We start from the raw sequence: 26,540 nt of genomic DNA, 5'->3' as shown, positions 1-26,540 counted from the left end.
ACTATGCAAAATACAAATACATATCTGTATTAAATATATCCTTCCTGCATATGTATGTGTATTTATTTTATAGGGATAAAACTTAAGGTAACATTGCTTTCATTCTTCGCGCACTTTCAATTATCATGCCGATCCTTTTTGAATAATTATTTTTGTCATTCGATAAATTGTTAATACTTGATAATAATAATAAATATTCTTTCATTTTGTTTATATGCATACATATATAATAAACATTGAAATTTGTGTGTAAGTAGCATTTTTCATTTTGTATTTTTTGTGTGGGTGTTTTGTGTGTATGTTTTGTTTGTTTTTTTTTTTGTGTGTGTGTGTTTATAACATTTGCTCATAGGTTTTTTTTTTGTTTTTTTTTTTGGAAATTGTTATAACTTTTCTTTGCGCATATTGTCTTTCATTTGAAGCACACTCCCAGAGTTTTGCATGGGTTTCTTTTTAGTTTTTTTGTTAGTTTTCTTACTCGTCTCATGTTGGTTTTATAACAATTTTAATTAATTCAAAAATTTTCATTTATGTTTCTTTGATCTTTCAGTTAGCTTGGGTTAACATGTCATATATGTATGTATATGTATGTATGCTTGCGAATAAGTAGCAACATGTAATATTTACTCGTATTTGTATAATTCATCAATAATATATGTATATATACTATATGTAGGTATGTATATGTATGTATATACTCAAAATTGTATTCATTTTGCTGCAAAAACCAGTCAAGTCATCATCATAATCATCATCGACGTCATCATTTTCATTCATCATTATAATCTCTTTTTATGTATTCACTAAACGATTACATATACATATATATATTTGGGGGCCTTGCATTCATTATTGTTGTTACTTTTGGTGGTTAGTTATAGTATATCGATTAGTAGATAGTGTCTCAAAATGAAATCGTTTAACAAGATATAATATAGACATAAATCCAGAACTACTTGAAGAGACATATAATATCATGTGTATAGGAAAGTTTTTTTTAGTTTTTTTTTAACATAGTAGTAAACAAGTAATTAAATATGTATGTAGTAACCCAATGTGTTTTAGTATGAGTGTTAAGTTCCATGAAACCAGGAAACTTCAGAGGCAGAAGTAAATTAATTGATTTCCATAATGGAGAAAGAATTATATATGTATGTACGTTATGTATGATTTTACTTCAGATCCATTTCATCATCATCGTCTCGGTTGGCGGCACTCCAGCGCTTTGTGGCAGATCCAATGCTGCTTACACTGCCCGTGTCGCTAAAATCACTGAATGCAGCATTCTGTATTCCCTCATAGATCTTATACGATCCGGAGGTCGAGCCGGAACCGGAGGCAGAGCCACTGGTTGCACACATGCTCATACTTTTGGCCGCTCCAAAGCGATCACTTTTATAGTTTGATGGTGGTCCTCCGAAAATCATATCCGCATCGGATAGTGAACCAGCAGCTCGTGTATATTTTCCATTGCCATGGGCTGATCCTGAGCCAGAGATTTGACCATCACCGAATATGATATCCAAGTCCGATTGTTTCGAAGCTGCAAAAATCCAAATGTTAGTTTAATCTCATTTAAATTTGAATAGGAAATGTGCACATCGACGTGGCGTGGGTGCATTTAAGGAGCACTACATTATGCCGAATTGCTTGAAGTGATGAGGGATGGACAAACCAAATGAAAACCAAAAAGCTAAAATGAGTGTTACCAAAAAAAATGTATTCATATGAGTGATTTATAAGGATGAATGAAATTTGATGTGGCGTTCATTTGATTCTATTAGTTCCAAGTCCTTCAAGGATACACCCATAGTTAGCACATATTTTTTGATAACTCTGCACTTTAATTATAATACACACACATACACACACACACAGATACAAACACAAAATGGGTTGCATTCAAAAAATATATCTAAAGAATTTTTTTTTAGTTTGTTTCACTAGAAGCTTCAAGTTATTTATGTGTGTGTTTTAGTGTTCAGACTTTACTGTGGCCTTAAATGAATTTCCTAATAAAAATTAAAGTAGTTCATAGAAAATATTCAAAAATTGTTCCAATTCAAGAGTGTTGAAAATAAGTCTCATTTAGTGATTAAGTGTTTACTAAAGTCTGTTTGTATCTTTTTGGGGGTAAGTGTTGGCTGTTGTATCTTTGTCTTTGTCTAGCGTGCCCAAAAAGCCAGAAATGAATTCAAGTTGCGGTGCACTCTAATGAGTAAATACTGTACGGCTGAGTTGTTCCTGTTTTAGTTTTGGTGTATGTTTGTTTGCTGTTGTTATTGTTGTTGTTGTTGTAGAATATTTCGTGCGTGCGTTTAGGCAAGCGTTAGGCAACACTGGTCAATGCACTTACAAACACTGGTTTTTCAAACAACTCTTTCACATGTCGTATACGTTATATTTGGCTTACACTCTGAGAGTTACTCTCGTGAGAGTTTTGCTAGTTAAACGAAAATGGTTAGAACACTCTCCTCTCCTACTAATATATATCTTTTGGCTATATGGTATATATATATATATATGGGGCTTATATCTTTTGACACCGCTGCCTACTTGGGCTAAAAGTTAAAGTTATTTGGTCTCGCATATTTTTAAGTAATTAAATATTAAATGCTTCGATATGATGATATTATGGAGTGTAGATTGATTAGTACGAGTAATGAGTTGAAAATGATGATGAGGAAACGAGGACATCTAGGTCTTGCGCAGAGTTAGGCTGACCAGCAGGACGCCCACAGCTAGATAATTACCATTGCTCTCGGATCGGGAGTACGAGGGTCGAGTGTACGAGGGCAAATCACTGGGATTGTTGTAGCCACCCTGTGAAGCAATCGAGTTCGAATCATAGCCAGAAGTATCGCCTGGCAATGCCGCTGTTGTGGTCACAGCAGCCGGAGCACTATACACACTGGCCGATCGCATGCCAATGGCCGAACGCCAATCCGTGGTGGCCGATGTCGTGATGGCATCCAATGCTGACTCAATGCCCGCTCCAGTTTGGCCAGTTGGTCCTGTTAATCCACTGGAGCTGAGACTAGTAATTGCCGTAATGCCACTGGCCTCGCCAGCTCCCGTGGCCGTGGCTCCCGTATTTGTGGTATTTGTGTCCATGCGTGTGATGGTCTCCACGGATGTGGAACTGCCGTAATTGCCATAGCTGGTCTTGTCCTTGCTCAACGAGCTGCTGAAGCTATTGCGATAGCCACTCGAGCTATTGGCATTGCTGGCCACATTGGGCGGCGGCGGTGGTGGTCCAGACGGTGGTGGCGGCGATTTGATTGAGTTTCCATTGCGATTAATGCGCGATGAGATCGATGAGGATGATATCGATGAGGAGGAGGACGTTGTTATAGAAGCCACACTGCCCGATGCTGAGGCCGCTTTGTTTGGCTCCTTGTCAAAGGGATTGACACGTTCTTGTGGTTCAAAATTGGTCACCGGCTGATAGCCGACGGCTGAGTTATCCGTATTTTTATTATTGCTAACCGAAACGCTGGCAGCGGCCTGGGGCTGAATGGCTGACTCTTCGACAGGTCGACTGGGCTGAGTGGAGATGACGTCTGTGCTGCTTGTCTTGCTGCCCGTGGATGCGAACGAGAACTGCTTGCCCAGGAAGGAGCCGCTGAAGCCACCGCCACCACTGCTACCTGGTCCGGCACTGCTCGGCCCACTGGCCATGCCGCTGCCGTTGCTCGTCTCGCTGGCCGTTCTGCCGCGTTTCTTATTAGCGATTTCCTACATGTCACCAAATATCCCCGCAAAGGTCTTCCTCAGGTTCTTCATGGTGTCCTCCGCATCCTCAACTACAGAGCTCTGAGATTGCGGAGGACGCTGTCCGACCCTGGATGCCGACGAAATGCTAGATGCCTGCGATGTTTGTGAATCTCGGCGGACTCCACCGCCCACAGTGCTGGGTCCCGAAGAAGAACCCGTCTCCTCTGGCAGCTCTGAGATGCTGCTGCGACTGCTCAAACGTCCAATAGAGCCAACTGCCGGCGAGGTTCGTTCCGGTATGGGTGGCGGGCCTCCCATCGGTGCTGGCCTTGGCCCAGCTGGAAGCGGCGGAGTAGGAGCAATGCTATTGCCATCATCTGTGGGGCTCTCGGCCCTAGATGACACCGAGGAGCGTGATGGCAGCTTGCCACCTGGTCCTGTTTGAGCCATACTAGGACGGCAAACATTCTGCAAAGGATTCCATTTTGATTAGTCAGTTAAAAACTTGGATTGAGTTCCTTGCCACTTGCCTGCATTCTTCCTGATACCAAATCAGCTATCTGCCTGCGATCATCCTCCTGGCTGTCGCCGATCAAAGCGAAAGTGCTATCACACGCACTGATGATGTACTCACGTCCATCTTTGGCCACTACCACAGAGAGACCACACACCTCCATGCCTCCAAATAGTTCCGATATCTGTAAATACGATTAAATTCCAATTTCCCATTAACATTGTTAGTCATAAACATGAAAATGTGTTTGCAATTTTCTTTTAGCTAAGCAAGTTTTTCTGTGTGGGATTCCGCTGTTGTCTCATTTTTGCTTTCGACCCGGTTTTAATTACATACAGTTTGGTTTGATTAAAGGCAAAGTCTGACGCCACCCAATCCACCTACACACACACACACACAAAAAACTGTGCCGCATTGCTTGGAGTCTTATCTAAGCGCTTTAGAATGAGCAAAATGTGCAATTTATTGCAATTAATTTATGTGCATATGTGCTGCAAATCGACAGTCGGCGCACTCAAATGAGTCAACAAGGAATGGGCGAGCTCTGTTCAGGGTAGACTTATTTCCTTTTATGGCATACACGAATTGAGAATGCCTAAAATACCAAAACCGATGGCATATTCATGTCGAACACATCATCATCATCATATCAAGGAAATGCACTGTGGAACTGTGTGGCGCCACATTAAAACAATTATGAGTGCTTCAATTAAAATAGACTCGTTGCCTCATCCAGAGCTTGTAGCTATTTCCTTAAATCAAAATCCGCTATAAAACCAGATTTGCATATTCATGAGGTTTAATTAAAGCAACAAATGTCCCTCCCATCCACTCCCTTCTCCACACAACAACAATGTTTGATTCTATTTTTCTGACTCTGACTCTGACCCTATTCCACAAAGTTGTTAGACAACCAGCCACCTAGTCCCACCCACCAACCACCCGCTGGGTAAAATCAGCAAAAAACTGTATCTAAAATCTATGCCTTCAAAATACCGCAAATAATTCAAAAACAATTTTCTTTGCCCACTTATTGATTGGCTAAAGTTGATAAATGTGACGCTGCCTGCTGCCTGCTCAGGGGCTTCATGTAGAAATTCGCAGTCTTAAGCCCATTTAATCAAGTCTCAAAATACCTTAAACGAAAAAATTCAAAATAAATTGTATCCATCTTAAGCATAGAAGTCTGTTCGTTTTTTTGGCATGGCATTAACTATTCTCTAGTAAGCATTTCCATGTAATTCAAGTAGTCATTTCTTTGAATTATAAAAATATAACTCACTGTTATCAATGACTATATATATCCTTCAGTTATATATATAGTTTATGTCTCGTAAGTTATCAAACTATTTCTATTTTCCTATTTCTGAGAACATTCAACTTGAACCTAGCTAAATGCCATTATGTAACTCCAGTTCCATATCGAATTAATCTAAATAATTTCCATGTAATTTAAGTAGTCATTTCTTTGAAATATAAAACTATTTATATTTTGTTATAATGTCTATATATATATCCTTCAGTTATATATATAGTTTATGTCTCGTAAGTTATCAAACTATTTCTATTTTCTTATTTCTGAGAACCATTGAACCATTATATATATAAATGAAGTCTCAACTTCTAGCTAAATGCCATTATGTAACTTCAGTTCAATATCGAATTAATCTAAATAATTTCCATGTAATTTAAGTAGTCATTTCTTTGAAATATAAAACTATTTATATTTTGTTATAATGTCTATATATATATCCTTCAGTTATATATATAGTTTATGTCTCGTAAGTTATCAAACTATTTCTATTTTCTTATTTCTGAGAACATTCAACTTGAACTAGCTAAATGCCATTATGTAACTTCAGTTCAATATCGAATTAATCTAAATAATTTCCATGTAATTTAAGTAGTCATTTCTTTGAAATATAAAACTATTTATATTTTGCTATAATATCTATATATATATCCTTCAGTTATATATATAGTTTATGTCTCGTAAGTTATCAAACTATTTCTATTTTCTTATTTCTGAGAACCATTGAACCATTATATATATAAATGAAGTCTCAACTTCTAGCTAAATGCCATTATGTAACTTCAGTTCAATATCGAATTAATCTAAATAATTTTTAAGAAAACTAAGAGCAATCTCTGTGGAAAATGGCTTAAAACCTAATAACTACCTAAATATTTACTCAGATCTCTCGAGAAAATGGATTAAATTTTCGTTTAAAGAAAAGCTTTAGATTGAAATTATAACCAAAGTAAAATAGAATATGGAGAAAAATATAAGAATACAAGTAAAATAGCTAAAAGAGTATGAAAAAAGTATCCTTAGATAGTAAGAGCGACTATAATGTAGATTAGACAAAAGATGGTTACGGAAAAGTGGGAAAATATAATTGTAAGAGTATTTCGAGTTTATATTACAATAACTAACGAATCTTTTGGTGGCCTGGCTAAGTTTCCAAATTTGGCTTCAATTTGTAGAGTTTAAAAAACGTTTGGAAGTTGGTTGAATGATTTGCTGCAGTGACTTACCTCATCCACCCAGGTTTTGTACTTCTCGGTTAATGTGATTTGCTCGAGCATGGCAGAGCCTTGATTGGTCTTCCAGTTGCCAGTGATGGATTTGCGCCTGTTAAAGAGCGAAAGCATGCAAGCATAATAAATTAGCCAAAAAGATAAAAAACCAAACCAAAAAAAATCCCCCATGTATAAATGAAAAGGCGAGGATAATTTGCCGCCAAGCAATTTGCATGGCCAGGACGGGTGCGGGCGGTGGAAAAGGGGCCACTTGAGATCTTTGAACTCGGTGCACATTTTCGATGACAAACAATGAACTCTTTGCCATGTCTTGAGGTTGCTTTTGTTTGCTGACAGTTGCAAGGTCAATTGCCAGCCACTCGACCCACTCGGCCCCCTCCCTTAGCCCATCTTATTCCACCAATCCCATTTGCATTTGCATCCGGCATCTTAACTGCCGAGTGCCGACTGCTGACTGCCGACTGTTGTCTGCGGTTTTTGTGGTCATCACTTACATAAATGCCTTGTAGTTGTTGCCAATCTTTTGGATATGCACACTGAACTTGGCATCGATGTAGGGCTCAATGGTGCAATAACAATGCGTATCATTACCAGCCCCACTAACAAGTCCGGCGGCATCTTGCAAGGCGCTCTGATTCTCCAATCGAGCGGTGGCCACACCGCCATGGCAATGTCCAGCCTTCAGTACGCTGGGGAACTTGGTGAATTGAAACTGCCAGACGCATGAAATGAAAGAAAGCGAAAACAGCATTTATTCAGTTAAGTTGAGATTGGTAAGTCTGTTTGGCATTATATTAAAGTATCCCCCCACCCCCTCCCACAATACATACACACAGACACATACCTAAATACATTTAAATATATACTTATATATTGATTGTAAATTCATTTTGCATTTTGTTTTCATTCTGAGAAAATTTCAAAGTGCACGTAGAAATGTTTATTAATCGAGTTGGCCACAAGCCAAATTAATCTTTCTCAATTTTTTGATCTTGTTTTTGGTTTTTGGTTTTCTCTTTCCCTTTTTGCTTGACTTCCGTTTGTAAATTTGACCATGGAAATGGGCTTCAACTGTGGCTAGTGGATTGTACTTTTGTGCCAAGTTATTTGCACAAATTTCCATGAATTTGTTTCAAATTTTTGCCATTAGTCAAACATTTTATTAATAGAAATATAATTTGGCCTATAAATGTTCTATTGTAATTAGCAAAGAGTATTCAATAATATATTTTTTATGCCTTTGAGAAAAATGATTCATAGGCATTGCCAAGATTATACAATTATAATGTTTCACACAGATATAATTCTTATTTTTTAAAAATTTTTCTCATTTTATTTTTCAAGAAAAAAAAATCAATTAAAGTCAGTTTTTATTATAATAGAAACAAACATTTTATTAAATATCATTGCTGAGGCATTTTTATTTTTAGTTTTTTTATTACATTTTTAAATTATTTGTGAAAAACATAAAAAAGGAATCAGCCTGACTGTTTCTAATTTCCCTTGACAATAATGAACTTGTTGTTGTTTTTCCTAAAAGTTCTTATATATTAGTGAATTTTTTCAAAAATAATATGGCAAACAACTAAATTAGTTTTGCTCAAGGACAATTCACCAGAGAAGATATTTATGCAAAAATTAATTATCTTTTTTTAGTTAATCTTTCTAATTTCAGTCATAACAACATTATTAAACCATTTAGATTGGACTTTCGATGTGATTATTGATATGTACACATATATTCATAGATTCTCAAATATAACCAAGTTCTTAAAGCCATTAAACTATTGTAGTTATAGCCCTATGAATCGTATCAGATTTAAGTTTACAATAAATTGATTAGCTAGATTAGCCCCTATCACTGATATCAATTTCCAACAATAATATGAAGACATTTTCTGAAAACCAGACCCATCATGGGGTCATCAATTTTTCCATTTCATATGCAAAGAAATAGATAAATTATTTAAACCATTGCCATTATGATGCATGATGGGTGTATACAATTTTCCATATGAGAACGCCCTAATGACTCATTTCTACATAAGAACACACCTTATGAATTCTTCCTAAAAATGTCTTTCCAATCATTATGACTTCTTAATCGAATCCAAATAACTCTTTGAACTAGAGCGAAATGAGATATAAGCCAAGTAAGACGAGCCTCTCATTTTGCATACATTTTGCATCAATCTAACTGTATAGATAAATCGGTAAAAAAAAATTTCATGGCAAAATTTTCCAAGTTCTTACTAATTATTTATGTTCTATGCCTTAAGAAATAACATTTTGAACAAGAATTTCCGTTATGAAAGGATTAATCATTGAGTATAAATAATATAGCAGACGATTAAAGAGTACAAATAAATATTTGTATTGTACATAAGAGATAAATCATATTATTTCGAGCATGTTGGACATTAATTTTTAAGAAAATATCAACAAACCATAACAAATGATGACGCAGACAGAAAAATTGTCTCAACTGATGGCGTTGACAATGGAACGAGGCGAGAAACGAATACTCAATGAATATCAATGATAATGATGACGATGATGATGATGATGATGATGACGATGTTGGAAGAGTGAGCGGGTGTTGGGCAAGGGGATTGCCATGCCACCCCCACATAGCAGAAATTCTTGAGAATTTGAGTGGCCCTGTCTAACTATATAGACGAGTCTGGGGTCTCTTCTCGTGTTTATCTCAGGCGAACTCTTAAAATATGCATTGTGACGCATACGTACGAGTATCGGGTTAAGAATAGTGAGTGAATGATGTGTACTATGCACATATTTATGTATGTTTGTATGTCTGGGCAGATTCTGGCCACGTGTTGTAGATGTAGCATGAAGCATGACCACTGGCACGTGTACATCTGTATGTGTGTGTGGATGTAACTTGGTAAGTAAATTATTAGTTAGTTGATTTGTGGCCTGACAGATGGGCTATACTGTTGCATCTGCTCGAGTTGTGGCGCCAAACATGCTTCCTATGCCCCCGAGTACATGCAATTAATAAAGCTGCCAAGGTAAAATAATGCACAACCGCTTTTCTACCTCTCTATCTCTCTCTCTCACCGCTCACTGCTCACCACTCACCCACTCACCCACTCTGTCTCTCCCTTTCTCTCAATTGCAATGAATTTATTATGCTTTTGATCGTCCCGTCAGAGGCAGAGGTAGAGACAGCGGCAGAAGCAGTTATGCGGGTGCGCAACTCGCAACTTTTTGAGACAAATTGCTATAAAACACTCAACTATTGAGTGATCTTTCTCTCTCTCTCTATCTCTCTGTATGTCTGCCTTTCCCTATCTCTTCGAGTGGAATGCATTGTAAGAAAACACACAATCGGTTGAGTGAACGTTTCAGTGCAGAACCGCAAGCTCAACGAAGTAGAACAGGCCAGTCAGCCCAAAGAGACGTAAGATACGCGCGCCCGAACGCGGTGAAGACCAAGTCAAACGAATATTTGAATATAAATTTCAATTTCTATATATGTATATACATTATGTATGCTGATTGTGTGTGAAAAATTGTTGAATTATTTCAAATTATTGTAAATTATTGCAAATGCATTGAAGACACAGTGATATCGTGTCAGTTTCTGTTAAATAATTTTGTGCATCTTGGAAAAAAAGCACCCAACCTGGTCAAAGAGGAAGAAAACAAGTGGCAATCGTAAAGGTTACTATCTAATTTTATTTTTAAGCATTTTGATATTTTATGTCGCACTTAAAGAATGCTAAACACGCGACATAGTATCACTAGTGAGGCATCGGGGCAGCATCGTTGACACAGCGACACAGTTTTCCACGATGCTGCATTTCTTTTTCATATACCCTGTACGCCTTGGATTGCAAGAGTATATTATGATATCTCTATGAAATTCAAGCCAAAAGGATACATAATTTGATCGATTAATCGCTGTAAGGTTGCCATTTACATTTGTTATGTTTCGAATCTATCAAAGTTTCCCAGGCTTATGACCTCAAGAGATTTCTAATGCTTCTTTGCACTTAAAAATATAATTATCATGGGTATCTATCTGTGATTCCACCAATTTGTCCATAAGTCTAGTTTTGTAATATTTAGTTAGTACTTAAAATGAGTGCTACAAGAGTTAAGCTAGAGTCCTATGTAATTAAACTTTTCCTGATTTAATTTGATAGTCTACTTCGACGTTCAAATGAATATTGCTGTATAAAGATTTATATTTTCGGCCATAATTCTCTTTTTCCTCATTGCCTTTCAATCATCAGAAGCTCGTCGGTTGTTCAACTGAAATAAACTCACTTTCCTCTATTCTTACATGGTATCATTTAAGTCGTTACCTTAATATTGTCATTTGAAATTTATTTCAGTTTATTTTTAATTTGTTGTGTATTTTCCTTTTGGTCTTCTCTCTTGTTTTTCTGTTTCCCGTTTGCCGTTTGGCGTTGCTTTGCTTGGCCTGCGGCTATTTGTCTTTTCAACATTTCGATTTGTCTTAATAGGTTTTAATGTCGCCAATTTGTAAACAAACTGTAGCTATAAAAAAAATTATTATTAAACAGCGTATCCCATGTTTTTTGCATTGTGCAATATTCTTTATATGCTATAGAAATCATTACTTCTTGTTCGTATGTCAAGGTGTTTTTTTGGCTGCTGTTCTACGCATATTACGCATACGTCATGTGTGTTCAGTTTTAGTTTCATCTTTGGCATTGGCTAATTATAATGGCTATAATGTGTAAAAACACACTAAAAATACCACAAAAATTTATACACACATAAAACATTACAGAAATGAATAAAAAAAAAAAAACATTTTCTAAGACTTTTTTTTAATTATCGTCACCTCATTGGAAAAAATAAACAAGATACGTAAATTACACATTCAACTCTTGAAGCCATTCAAAAATGCATCAAGACCTAAAAATCTAGATATACGAAGTGTACACATACATTATATTTCAATACGTTCTCATTGGTATTATTTATGAATTTTTCCTTCATTTGACTTTACTTTTCTGTGGCCATTTTTTTCGTTTTTGCCTCAACTTAGTCAGCACTTTAATGTCTACAAAGTGTTTTCTTGGAAAATATAGCTACTTTATATAGTAGGTAGATGCTTTTCCGGACTTTTATATATATCATAAGCAAATTTTTTTTTTTTAGTATTTTCAGCATTTTGTTTTTATTTATTAAACACATATTGCGCATGTGGCATGAGGCGCCTTTTTTGCCATAAAATGTATGCGTTAACCACAACAGCTGTTTTTTTTTTGTTACTGAGCCACAAAAAAGCGGTTAGTAGGCTATATTGGCTTATCTTAGTCAGGAGTAACTCTGTCTGATGATGTAAAAGTTATCGTTTACAAAAATGGCTTCAGCTTCTTTGAAGAAATAGATCAAAATCGAGTTAATACAATTTGGTTCACTTATTTATATTTAACACGATTCTATTTGGATTATGAATTAGTAGAAAATCAATATAGAAAATAGAATTGGTGGGTAGTAGACTATAATTCCAGCAATTGATGATAATCGGTAATATATATTGGCCTTTCTCTGTGTTCTCTATTGTTTGTATTCGAAATAATAATAAGACCCTCAATTCGTCTAATTTAATTCCACATTCATTATGTCGAGTCGAAATAAGGATTAGATGAATGGTTGGATTGCAAAATGAAATTAATCACTTTATCGGTTTTGATATTAAACAAATCCAATTGAAATTATTGCTTTTGATTACCAGTAAATAAATTGAAATGTCTGGAAGCTGATTAAAATTCCAATTCAACGAATACAGCGATAAAACATTTTCTTCGCACATCATTCAATATGGCCATTTTTGGCCAACGCTTTTAAGGCCCAAAAAAAAAAGAAAAAAAAAAAACAACCACGTCTGAAAGTGTTTGCCTTATACAGAGAAATAAGAGATAAATATAAAAAGAATATTTGTATTTTGTTTATGCTTTTACACTTGCCTGACTTTTGGCATGCTGACAACAGACACACACAGAGGCTGACACAGAGACATGGACCTGGACACGGACACACCCACAATAACCACAAGCGACTTTTTGGGGGATTATCCCCCTGGATTATTGTGTGGGTGTTGTCATTAATAATTTTCGTTCTTCTTGTATAACTTTGCAATTAAATATTATTGTACAATTAAAAGCGATATGCAAAAAGACAGCTTAACAAAGAGGAGAAACATCTTCACCATATGCCCATTCATTCAGACGATGATTCTTTCATTTTGGGTCCCCCAAAAAATGTTTCCTTACTTCTCCCACTATGTTCACATAAAGAAAAGGAAAATCGATATACGCTTCTTCTGTGTTTCAAATTGTTTGATTGCATGTCAATTCGTCAGTTTATTGAACGAGAACCGTCACAAGATCTTTCCAATTGAGTGCTATTAAAATTCCACAAATATTTATATATATATTGATTTTGCAGCAAAAATTTTCGGATACTTGAAACTGAAATTCAAGACCACACACACCCAGAAAATAATATATACACACACACACACAATAAGACACACTGAACCCCATTGTTGTCTGTTTCTGTTAATAATAATCTATTTTGTTGTTGTTTGTTTGTTTGTGTGTGTGAGGAATATATGCCAACAGGCATTGAGTTCTGCTCATTAAAAATTTATGCTTTTATGACCCACAAATGCAATAAGAGTTGAGCCCTGGCCTGAAATGGACTTGAGACTTTAAAGCGGAAGGGGGACCACAGGGGTATATATTGAACGAAAAAAAAGGAGAAGGGTCCCCCTCTATTCCTTTCTCATTTTGCCTGTTAAATTTTATTTGCTTTGCTGGCGCGACACATTAGCATTTTTAATTGAGTTCTTGTTACGTATCCTGGCCAAAGCCTTGAGAGTACAAATTTGCTGGCATTATTTGCACAATAACAATAACGAAAAAAAGGCAACAAATTTTGAATTTCATTTCAATACGTGACGAATCTTGGGAATGAAAATTGTGGCACTCTTTTTCTGTCTGCATTTTGTTTGTTTATTCATTTAAACAACTTAAGAAAACAGAAAGCCAAGAATTATAAATGATGAGTGACCGAATAATAAAAAATACAAATGAAACATTTTTGACCAGTGAATAAATGCAAATACACAAAAAAATCAGAGACACAAAATATATATTGAAGTTCTCTTTTACTACTTTCAAATCATGACTGATTTGGATGGGCTACTATATGCAATATTCATTTTGAAACAGAAAAACCTTAACAAATCAAACTAATTTTTGTTAGTGGTAGATCATATATATATATACACATATAAAGATATAATAATACAATATGCTCGTAATAGAACATGCATCCTCTTAAATGCATAATCAATTTATCCTGGCCTATATATGAGTATCATTTTCAAGACGTTAAAGTAAATACAGCCAGAAATTCTGATAAGATAAATTTGGAATTTTCCTATAAAATTTCCTATGGAAAAAAGTTATAAAATTATGAAAAATATTTTAACTAAATGCTACTATCACGCCCTACTTAAAGTTGGCTAAATGGTGGCATGAAAATTACCATAACTAGATCAACATATCGTGAGAGTATCATTAAACCCTTTTCGCAAAACGTTCAATCACTCTTTGGGGCTGTGCATTGCCCCAAAGCAATCCTAAATCATTTTATCTTATTATTTATTTATCTCACTATTTCATTCCATCGAAAACCCAAGTATCTTGGGTTCTAACGTCAGCAATTTTGTGGAATAAAAATATAAATAAAGTCAGTCTTCAGAGAACCAAAACAAACATACGTCTAAACATTTAAGCCCTCAAGGCTCGAGGCGAAGTAAATTGTTTATTAAAATAATAGTATTAGATTCCAAAGAATTTAATAATTATTTGGAGTATAGCAACTCTAGTTGCTAGTTTAGTTCTTTGGAACATTTTTGGCAACTTTATATACCCTGTGAAAGCCAAAAGTTAATGGGTATAAATATCTTGCATATTTCTTACAAAATTAATGATGCAGAAAACCATAAAAAGCAATTCTCAAAACATTTTACATTGTTGCCACTTGGTGGCGCCACTTTTGTTCGTTCTGTTGCAATGACAGAATCACGTCACACCTGAATTGAGCTGTCGAAACAGTCTGACAGCGAACAACCGCTGCGTTTTTTATTCATTTTCGTTTTGTTATTTAATAGATAAATGCAATTCAATTAGCAACTCGTTAAGGCAAATCAAATATCGGTTGAGGCTTCTTATCAGTTTAATTAGTTTTGTTTTTTAAACACACACACACAAACATCCATAAACAAACAAACACACAGGTGTGTGTGTCTGGTTGCATGTTCAGAGTTAAGACTAAAGTAGGGAAATATATATTTTTTGTATTCATGACAATCGCAAAACATTTGCATGTCAAAGATCAACTTGGTCAAGATAGTGCCCAGGGTGTAAGGGGGTAAATATGGGGGACAGCAGCATTAATCAAAGTATTCTCTATAGCCAATTGAGCCAGAGACTCATGAGAGACCCATTGATCATGCTGATTATGGTATTGCCCGATCGTGACTTTGAGATTTTCCTTTAATTTTCCATTCATTGTGCCAGGGCAGCTAAGCGGAAAAAGTAAAGACCAACCAAACCACAAGCCATGGGCCAAAGAAAGTTATGAAAATTGCCGAAGAGACATGAAGAAAATTTATATGAATGTGAAATATGGAAAATGGGGAATTTTCGTTGTTTTCTTGCAAATGCAATCTCATGACCTCATTGCCATTGCATTTCTAGTGAATTTTGTTTGGTTTACTTTACTTAATTAAGAGAATGAGAGATAACATTTCAGATGATAAGCTTCACTTCCATCTACATTCATACATATGCATATTTATAGGTATGTACCCACATTTCGGGTGACATCATCTCCATATTGGATCATGTAACATCATATCATGCCATGTGAGAATGCCAAATGAGACAGACAAATCGAACGGCGTAGTAAATGAATGTTTAGAAAGTAAATCAGCAAATGATAAACAAAATAAACAAACGAATTGTGTATAAAGCGCAATAGCGAAAAGTAAATGACCGACTTCAAAATGGCATTTAACAATAAAAAACAAACAAAACAAAATTCTACTTCGTACCAACAAATGGAGTATCAAACATTACCATTCCAAGAACCCAGAGGGTATCGTTTGCTACATTTTTTCTACTCTTAGTTTTTGCTCGCATTTGTTTTTATTGAAGCTCAGCAATTTTTTTCTTAAGTAATTATTTTAACAATTTTTTTAATTTTTCATAAGAAATTTTAACAAGTAAATAAAGTAATTTATATTTTCCTCTCAGCTTCCTACATTTATTTTTGCATTCCTTTATTTAAATGTAACTATTTGACCATGTTTATGCAAAAATGATTTAATTAAATATTACTATAATCGCATCACTGCATTTCCGCTTTATTATATCTAACCCATAAGTACCTACATATATGGTTTGAAATTCAATGCCATTATAAGTAGGCGGAAGGATGATGTAATTTATGATCTTCAGATGGATGAGCAAGAAATAAAAAAGGTTGACTGAATTATATAAACAAAAATATTGAATTTATAGTTTTTCTGGGGCCCAAAACTCTGTGTCTTGATTTAGTTTCAACAGGCAAATGCATTTCTCTGGCTGTCGATCTTGATATAACCTTTCACCCTTTCAAGTGAGGTAAAACGAAAGCTAAAGCTAAAAAGGGGGGCAAAGCTAAATGGGGAATATTTGTTTTCCTGTTGAATGCATTCTTTTGAGGAGCAAAATACTTGAGATTGAGATTGTAAATTGAAAAGCGCATGGCTATTGCCTTAAATTGAAACTGAAAACAAATCACGTACATAAATAAAAAATGTTTTATATTTCCATTCCCTTCTGCCCACCCATTCATTACCCCGCATTGTGGTGGGTCATAAAACCAGACAGAGTGCTTCAATTTTGTCAATATGTTTGTGAACTCGGCCACAAACACACACACACACACATTAGTAGCGTTTTATGGGCTCAATTAAGTGCTCATAAAACAATCCTCTCTGCCAACTCTCTTACTCTAACATCGCTCTCTCTATCTCTCTCTTTCTCTATGACAACATTGTAATAGCTATGTTTATGCTTTTCCTCTTTGACCTGATATTTAAGCTAACCTACAAGAAGAACCAAAATCGCATTAATTACGTGGTTTTGGCCACTTTTGAAAACTGGCCAAGAAAAAAAGCGAAAACCTCACTGGGCCTAGCATTTTAGTTGGGGCTGCCGCCTGTGGCCAAATAACTTTCATTCAGCCATTTTTCAATCCTTTTCTGTGGTCCTTCTTACAGCGCTTTTTTTACCTTTTCGCAACGGGGGCGAAAATTCTGTCTTAGTCGCTTGGACGACTTTGTCTGGGGCAAGTGTTAATAATTGTGATTATTTCAATTTGCATAATTTGAATTTGTAATGCTTTTAGCACAAAGTCACAAACAAGCAAGTCGCTCGGGCATATAAATTAGATCCATTTTGGTAGTAGACTCATGAATTTTATTAAATGGGTAGTCAAGGTTAAAAACCAAGGCCAAAATGTATTCTTATGGTAATTAAAAATTTCTCCATTGTTGTCCTCGGTGGATAATATAGAGATCCATCACGGGCTTAATATAAGGGCAATGAGAAACAGGCAATAAAAAAGGTAAAAGTTGATGATTTTTAGAAAATCAAATAACTTGGTCATGAATAAATTTGATCCTTTTTAAGTGCTTAAAGAGTTTACTTATGATGGAAAAGAAGTGAATTATATATATATTAGTATTGTATATTTAAGGATTAAAAAACTGCAGTCTATTTTATCAACACTTCTGAGAGAAGCAAACTAGAAAAATTTTGTCGTGTTAGATAGACACACGTAGTAAAAACTTGAAATTGAATGCATGAGAACCTTTTTTACCAGAGATTCTATGAAAGAGTCATAAATAAAATGAAATAAACTACTATAAATAATATGGATTAAGATGTTTCCACAGTCATATTAAAGATTCCTCAACCTGTAAGCGGTTGATTATTATCTATTTGCATATAAGCAAGATAGGACTTACATATACATATACCAAACAAATATTCCATCAAAAGTATGGCTAATGCCTTTGCCAACTTATCTTACATTTTGCTTATCCAGTCAGATGCACTATCTGGTTAAAGATTTAAATGGAACTGAAAATGTTTTGCTACAGTTAACATTGTGGGGCTATTGTCACTTGAATTTTCACTGATTGTGAGTTTTGCTGAGTTTTCTTTCTGTATTTTTTTTTGGGTTTTTTTTTTCGTTAATTGGCCTGAGGGCAAAAGTGGAAATCAATGCTAATTAAAGTCATGCTGATATTCGGTTTCGACTTTACATATCTTTCGAAATGCTTGGTTGGGTGTTGTTGGTGTTGTTGTTGTTGTTGGTGGTGCTTTTGCTGTTGGTGGCCCGCATAACTAAATGGCAGCGGCATGGAATTGTTCATTCCAGTGTCAAATGTCAACATCGATGATGATGATGATGACGATGACGATGGCAATGATAATGATGAGGTTGATGACGACACACTGCATCAGCAGCAGCAACAAATATAACAACAAACAAGTGTGACCAATTAGACCAGGCGTGAAGTGACGTCAAATAAATGCTGAACGGCAACTGAATGTCATATGGCCAGCTATAATATATATAACATTTAATTGACATATGTACAGGCTGTCAACAGACACAGAGACGGAGACACACAAACAGAGGCACCGCCATGCGACCCTGCCACACATGCCACTGTCTCCCACTGTCTCCCACTGACTCCAACTCTGTCTCACTTTGCTGACATGCCGCATGTCGCCTGCCGTGGCAACTTTAAAATGAATATGTGATAAATAACCAAGCTAATTGTGTGTGTATATGTGTGTGTGTGTGTGTGCGTGAGAGCTGCCGTGGAAAAAACTAAACTAAAAACAAAATCGTGCGAATTTTTAACGCCTCTAAAAATGTTTTTCTTGTTTCTCTTCTATTGGGCCTTTCGAAAAGTGATTTAGCTGCTGCTAAATGCTGTTGACGTTTTCCCATTCTATCTATCTATCTATGTGTGCCACTTTATTGTTGTTGTTGCCTGTTTTTTTCAGTTGTTGTCTGTTGTCTTGTCTAGCTGTTTGTTAAACAAATCCGCGCCGCCGCCGTTAATTGCCAGGCAAAGTGTCAAACTAAGAAAGGAAATGGAGCCACGGGAGGGGTATAAACACTGACAACACGGGGAGAAAGGCAGGCAAACTTTCCTTATGAATATATTCTTGAAAGCATTACGACACACACTCTTCTTCGACCCCCCCTCCCATTCTTCCAACCATCCATCGCTTGGCCGTTTCTTGTTCCAGTTTATTCCCCATTAGTCAGAGTTGAGTCGTCTGGTTGTCTGGCCGCCACTTGGGCTGCCACTTAATAAATAGTTTGATGCATTATATTTGCTTGCATTCAATCAATAAGGCAATCGACAGAAATGACCCCCTTTCCAACAACCCATTACCTCTTGCCACCCATTTCCCAGCGAAAATCACACGCACATGCCTCAGAGTTAGCGTCTTTTCTATCTCTCTCTCTCTCTCTCTCTCTCTCTCTTTCTATCTTCATTGAATGTGCAGTGTTTTTTCTAGTGGCTTTTCCGCAAAATGCTTTTAATTCAATTTTATTTCAATTTAATTGCCACATTGCCGAGAGCTGCCGGGTTATATGCATAGGATAGATAGACCGATTGCCCTGGCATGCATATGGGGGATCTATATATATGATGATTGGTGTTGGTGCTGATGCTGATGCTGCTGCTGCTGTTCGACTGACTGACAGACAGACTCGCTGACTATCTCTGTCGATCGACACAAAATCGACTTTGACTTGGAACTGGAAAATGCATTCCTTCTCTTCTTTTCTCTCTCTCTCTCTCTCTCTTTCTGTGTTTCACGATATTATACAATAATTTTGCAGCCGTTTTTATTGTAATGGATTTCGATTTGTGTTTCAAGTTTTCTATGAATTTCAAATTGAAATGCCATAGGCAATTGAACTACTTTTCCTCATATGATTTGTGGCTTCTAAATTGTCTGTTGAATTGTAAAATAAAATAATATTATTGAAAGCAAAGAAAACACCAAAAAAAAAAAACGACAAAATAAACTAAATGTAATCCAGTCCCTTAGGCGCATGTATGTAAGTATATACATATATATAGCTGATAGAGAAAATAAATATGCTAGATTTAAAAAAAGAGAATGAAGACTGGAGGGAATCAAAGATGAGATGAGCATGCTTCTGACAGACAGCAAGATTAATTGCTGTGACACTCGGCGTATGTGTAATATATTAAATGCATAATTGAGCAACATATTGATGGCTTGATTGATGCCTCGACTGATGCTGCTACCTCGGCCTGGCCTCAACAGAGATAAGCTAAATGACATAAGTAAGACAGACTTAATTAAACTTTCTGTATGACCTTCTTTTGCTGCTGCTGTTGGTGGCTGGATTGATAGTAAATCATCATCTTGTTAATGGCATGCGATTTGCTTGGCAATCTCGTTTTTATACCCCAGCAGTGTGTATTACAATTTTATCATGACATTGAATAAAAGTTTATTGCATTTAAACGTTAACTTTTCCCAAAGAATGTGATTGAATTTAAACATCGAAACAGAAAGGTTACCGACTTTAATATGGATATGAAACTTATTTTTGCGTGGTGAAAGATAATGTATCAAATTAGTTGAACTGAAAGGATATTAATTTTCCTGTCTTTCTTTAATTTGCAGCCCCCATTGTGAAACGAGTCGATAAGGATAATCTATTATAGCTCCCGTCATGGGTTTTATAAAATATTTAAGTTTATTGGCGCTTAGCCTGGTGGCAATTCTAGCATTTTATGGTCAACCAGCCACTGCCTGCTCCTGCATGCCCTCGCATCCACAGACGCATTTCTGCACAGCGGATTTCGGTGAGTGGATATATGTCGGAGAAGTCAATAAATAAATGCCAGCATTTTCTCTCTCAAACAGTTGTTCAGCTGCGTGTGCGACGCAAATCGGATATGATTGAGCGGGGTAAAACTCACTACAAGGTGCAAATAAGGCGCACCTATAAGGTAAGTGTTGTGTTACAAGGATTCACAGTAACAATGGTATTAAATTCTCTGTTCCCAAAGGCCACACCCGAAGCTCTACGCATGCTGCGCGATGGACGCCTCACGTCTCCCAACGTGGAAAGCCTGTGCGGCATTTCCCTGGACATAGGCAAGGTCTACATTATCGCTGGACGCGTGCCCATGCTGAATATTTGTAGCTACTATAAGGAATATACCAAAATGACGGTGACAGAGCGTCATGGTTTTAGCGGTGGATATGGCAAGAGTTGTAATTGCACGGTGGGTGAATTAAAGCAATATTCCCTTTAACTATATGATGATTGATTCATTTATTTCTCTTGCAGGTGACAGCCTGTTTTGGGAACAACTGTTTGCGGAATCGTGAATACGTCGATGGCTGCAAATGGTCGCCATTCGGCAATTGTGAGCGAGATTACAGCGTCTGTACACCCAGAACCATTCAAACTCGGCATGGCAGCATTTCGCGGTGCCGCTGGCAACGCACACATGCATACAAAAAGTGTCTAAGCAATCCGTAAGATGCAACATTTAGTTGCATTTTGTCGTGCTCTTGTTATGCCACTGTTTTTCTGTCTTTCTATTTCTTCCCAACATCTTTCTCCTCTGTCCTAGAGCTTTAATATTATACCTAATTGTGTTATTTATTAATTCAATGCTTTTTTTTTAAGTGTAACCATATAATGTCGTCTAGTAGCTACTTAATTAGTATCATAGATATAAATTTAATCTTATAAAAATACAACTTTGCGTATGATTGTACATATGTTTGTATGTATATGTATTGGACTTACCAAGTCGCGTGGATTGGGAAAGAATGTTTGTTCAATCAGTGGGAAACCATCGCGTCCCAAGCGGCGCTGCAATTGCAGCAGATGCGAAAATACCCAAGGTTTATCCTGGAAAATGATTTAAACAAACAATATCAAAGATATATCTCGGCACATCTCTCAAGGAGTAGCTCAACTTACCTGGAATTGGTAAATCGAATGCAATGAGTTTATACTGGGTACTCCGCCATATTTCAGACCCAATATGGTTGAACGAAAATCACTGGAACCATCTCGCGGTGGTTGGCGTATCAATACGAAATCCGGGCGGAAAGAACGGGCAACCTGAATTTATTATCAATCAAAGAAAATATATTGTTTTTTATTTTTTGCTTTTTGTGTGATATTCTAAAAATCAAACAAATCAAATTTTAGCATTTAACAAATTTTGTATGTAGCAGCAAAATTAAATAATACAAAGTTGACAAATAAAATCAAAAAGTTTTCTTTTCGTTTATAAAAAAAGGTGAAAAACTTTAGTTTTGCAATGAAAATTTGTACAATTTATAGTTAAAGTAGAATAGTCCTATGAAACCTTCTCTCAAACTTTTTGTCTGGTTTGGTTTCCTGTGAATTTCCTTTATCTAGATTTAAATTCTGTAAAAAGCCACTAAAACACGACGCACGAAATGAAACTTGAAAAGAAAAAGTGGGAAACTTTGTTGATTTATTATTTAACTGCATACTTTTAGGCATCGCTGATGTACGTGTAAAATTCATGTAAAAAAGATTTTCTTTTGGTAGAAATCATAAATTTTCAATGCATTTTTCACAAAAAATAAAGTCAACAGTGTAACAAGGATAAAGTTAACTAAAACTGTAACAAATATTTAGCAGGACGTGACAAAATCAACTGCTTTAACTTCTTGTCTGCAGCTAATGTTCCCGAAAGGATTAAAATTAACTTTGATATATTATGAAAGTATAGCTATCACATAAAAAAATACAATTTCCAGTCATTCCTTTGCGAATACAGTAAAGGACTTATAATGGTTGTTAATCAAATATTGATTTGATATATTGTCTACCCGAGTGAAAGGCAACAACAAATTGCGACTATTCGCAAACCAACCTGAGTTTAGTTATGGCATTATGTATCTGCTGTTTATAACCTCGCTGTAATTGTCATTTTTCTTTTGATATGGCTCTAATGAGATGTTGTCTATTTGCCTCTGGATTGCAACATTTTATTGCTAAGCTACAAGTGTTTTCCATTGCCCAGTGCAGCAATTTAGCAGTGTCATAAAAATCAACAAAATGGCTCAGAATAAACAGAGACACAAACTATGCAAACCGAGTGGCTTAAGTATGTATATAAATATAAATAGGGGGAGAGACAGGGAGAGGGTAGAAAGTATATTCCATTTGCCAAGAGTTACTCAAGAGCCGAGTGTACTAAAGCAGAGCTAAATATAGACCAGACAGGCAGACAATTCACCTCCCATTGCCATCGTTTTTCCTAATTAAAGCCAAGGGAGTCCTAGAAACTTACCCGAGTGCCGCTGCGATAGGCGGCCATGGTAACAACTGGTCCTGTATCAGCGCTGGAGACAACCGTAATATCCTGGATAGATGAGTTCACAATGAGTTCGGCCCGTTATTCAGTGTTTCAGTGCTTACCCTAAACTCCGCTTGCTCAACGCGTATATCAAAATCGCCATGCAAACGACGGCCACGGAAATATTTCGACCAATCCGTATTCTGATCATCCAAAACGAGAAGAGTAAAGTACTTATCCTTGTTGAAAGTGGGAGCACGCTGAGTGGCACTCTGAACCGCAGCTCCTGGTAAAGTTAGAGCAGAGAGAGAGAGAGAGAGAGAGGGGTAGATGGTTAAGTGATTTGTGGAATATGCTATCTGGTCATACCCAATATGGAGGCACCCTGGTCACGTGCTGCTCCCGTTAAGCTCTGCACACGCTGCAAGAGACTTTCACGCGACTTTGCCGGACTGGTGGGGGCACTGACGCCCCTTGGTGGACCCGGTGCTGCCGAAGTTGGCGCCTTGCCAGCACCAAAACTCAATGCCAACTCTGGGGCAGCTCCAGACGGTTGCGGTGGCAATTGGCCTGGTGCCGGCGGTGGCGGCATATTTGGTGGTCCGCCACCGCTGGCAGGAGGCTTGGTCGGCTGATCCTGTATAGGACGTGCCGCCGGCGGCAAACTATTGGGATCGACATCATCTACCTCGGAAGATAAATCTCCCGAGCTGAATCTGAGCATCGTGCGTGGATTTATGTGTTAGTGGTTCGATCGAATGTGATTCGAGGTGATTCAAGTGGTCAGGTGGGCAAACAAAGGGTGCAGCGCAGTCAAGTGATATCAGAGAGTGTCAGAAAAATAGAGAACGGGAACGAGAACAAGAACACAAGTTTCCAAAGGGGGAGAAGAAGAGCGCCAGAGAGGGTGAAAAAGAGAGAGAGAGAGAGATGGGGAGAAATAGACAAACATATGAAATTTCAAATTAGTTTCGTTTGCTCTCAGCCTTGCCCAACCCATTAACCACTCGATTGATGATTGAATGCACTTGAGTTGGGCAATGGCATTTCCTTTTTTAAGGTCTTTACCTTCTCTTCAGGAAATTAACATTGGAAGTGAAGCTGGATTTAAACGATGAGAAATTCAGGGTGCTGCTTTTTGGTTCCTGAACACACATAAAATATACAAAGTAGAGTTGATATTTGTCTTTTAGTTAATCTTACATTTTAGATTAAATAAGTGCTTTATTTTTGTTATGTTTTTTTTCTTTGTTTTTGGGCATTCATGTGACGAATTCTTGTTGCTTATATAGTGCATAGACATTGAAAGGCATATAGTAGTAAGTATATACATACAAATCTCAAGCAATGCACAAAACAAAATCAAAACTGATAACTTTCAACATAAAAATAAATATTTCGTCCTGCCCTAAATTGGAAATTTTCCGTTTTTAAAGATAAGTAAATTGAAACTTTCATTCAATATTACTCGTATCCACTTCGAATGTGAATTTTCACAGTGAAAGATGGTAAAAATCGTAAATTACTCAGCTTTTTATTATGCCGGGTAAGAAGAACTCTTGTAACTCATTTCAAATTTCATATGTTGCAGTGATTATTAGTACACAATTTCATTTATATCAATATTTCATATTAATTGGACTTGTCAAACAAATTTTGTCAAGAGCATGAATTCATAATGCAAAATATTCTTTAGATGAATGTGAAATAGTTAGACAGGAATAGAGTTAGAGATTGTGAAAAAAAGAGTGAAAACTAAAAATACTTTTATGCAGCTTAAAATCAATTTTAATTCAAATATGCAAAACAAAAAACATAAAAACTAACTGCTTCAGTGTATAAAAGTAAATGCAGCGTGTAGAGTCCAGAGTCCTGCATCCTACAAAGCTCAACAGGTAACTAAAGCAAAGAGCAAATGGAAATTGCAGCCTCAAAGAAACTTTTAATACCTTTTGCTAATTAATATTTTATGATTACTTTTAATACATATATGCACATATCCTTGGGGGAGGGGTTCATTTATATGCAGTTGGATTAAATTGAATCATCCCGTTTGAGTAAAGCTCACAAGTAACTACTTAAGTGTGAGTTTAGAAATATAAAACCCATAATCATTACTTTTTCTCATATTTTTTCTTTTTTATGATTTCAAAAACTTAGTCTTCATTTTATTGTTTCCATAAGGGAGCAGCTATTACCTAAGCATTGCTCTAGCAAGGGAGGAGGATTATACAACTGTGACGAAAGGTCACAAGGATGGGATTGAAATCCTTCAAATTGACTACTTTGGCGAATAAGGGTTCCATTTTGTTATGGGCGAAGATTGTATAAAAGGATTCTGATTGAAAAACAGTTTTACTATGAACTTGACGGACTACATTGGGCATATTGTTACATAGATTTCATTTAAAACAGCTATATAAGATCTTAGGTCATAGAATTGACAGCAAAAATTGCAATAAAAGATATAAATACAATAACTATTAACCTAATTAGTTAAGTCGATTGTATGAAAGAAACGCATAAGTAATACTTCAGTTGTCTTTTGCCTTAATTAAAAAATATAAGAAAAGTGAAGTAAAATGGGTTAGGGCTAACAATTTTTAGCAGATATGCATTTAAATTTCAAAGGCTAAATACAAATAGAGACTGCCTAGAGAGGAAGAGTTGACAAAGGCTTAGTTTCTGTCATAATTTGTTCTTTTAATGCAATTTAGCCGCCTTTTGGGCAAAGTTTAAAAAAGCTTTTACATGGCCCTTTGTGTGGATATTGAGAGCTAATAAAAGGCAATATTATTAAAATATATGTATAGACCTTTGCCTCTGACGGTAAAAGCAAAAAGAAAGTTTTGGGTGGATGCAGGGTGGAATGGGGGGCGGGTGGTCTTGTCAACACAATGTCAAACACTTGTAGCCATAATCTTATGGCTTGTTATGGTTGCCACTTGAAACTTTTTGAAGCCAACACGTACAACAAATAAAATGAAGAAAATGAAAAAATGCCTGCTGGCTATTTAGAGACTTAGAAAGCAAACAAACTATGAAAATAAAAGGAAATACAGAGGCGGTTTTTTCTTTTTTTTTTTTGTGATATATAATATACAAATATACATAGGATATATACGTATATTTAAGCAAGGCAAGTTTTGTGCTGAAATATTTATTTTATTGGATTATATGTAGATGAAGGTGGTCCTTGAAACAGTCTTACCGGCGGCGGGGCGCAGATTCGCCCACACCCTGCAGTTGCAATGGCGCTAATATTGA

The 26,540-nt window shown here is 36.2% G+C and overlaps 2 protein-coding genes across 2 annotated transcripts; one reads left to right on the top strand and one right to left on the bottom strand.

The window, feature by feature from the left end:
- Positions 1-331: 331 nt before the first annotated feature.
- On the bottom strand, positions 332-26,540 carry LOC6649538 (synapsin). The gene is given in 12 exon segments (XM_002071999.4): positions 332-1,543; positions 2,754-4,185; positions 4,248-4,415; positions 6,770-6,866; positions 7,270-7,487; positions 21,740-21,844; positions 21,917-22,060; positions 23,268-23,339; positions 23,396-23,559; positions 23,643-23,989; positions 24,342-24,418; positions 26,485-26,540. Coding segments are annotated over 10 exon segments (2,994 nt in total). The 5' UTR covers positions 23,866-23,989; positions 24,342-24,418; positions 26,485-26,540; the 3' UTR covers positions 332-1,172.
- On the top strand, positions 10,155-21,707 carry LOC6649539 (tissue inhibitor of metalloproteinase). Its single transcript, XM_002072000.4, has 5 exons — positions 10,155-10,462; positions 20,599-20,780; positions 20,842-20,927; positions 20,988-21,206; positions 21,272-21,707. Exons 2-5 carry the CDS (start codon positions 20,648-20,650, stop codon positions 21,464-21,466), a joined length of 633 nt encoding a protein of 210 aa, XP_002072036.1. The 5' UTR covers positions 10,155-10,462; positions 20,599-20,647; the 3' UTR covers positions 21,467-21,707.

Source organism: Drosophila willistoni, chromosome 3R (genome assembly GCF_018902025.1).
Source record: "Drosophila willistoni isolate 14030-0811.24 chromosome 3R, UCI_dwil_1.1, whole genome shotgun sequence".
NCBI lineage: Eukaryota > Metazoa > Arthropoda > Insecta > Diptera > Drosophilidae > Drosophila > Drosophila willistoni.
Note: the sequence above shows the minus strand (reverse complement) of the source record. Positions and strands in the feature narration are given on the sequence as shown.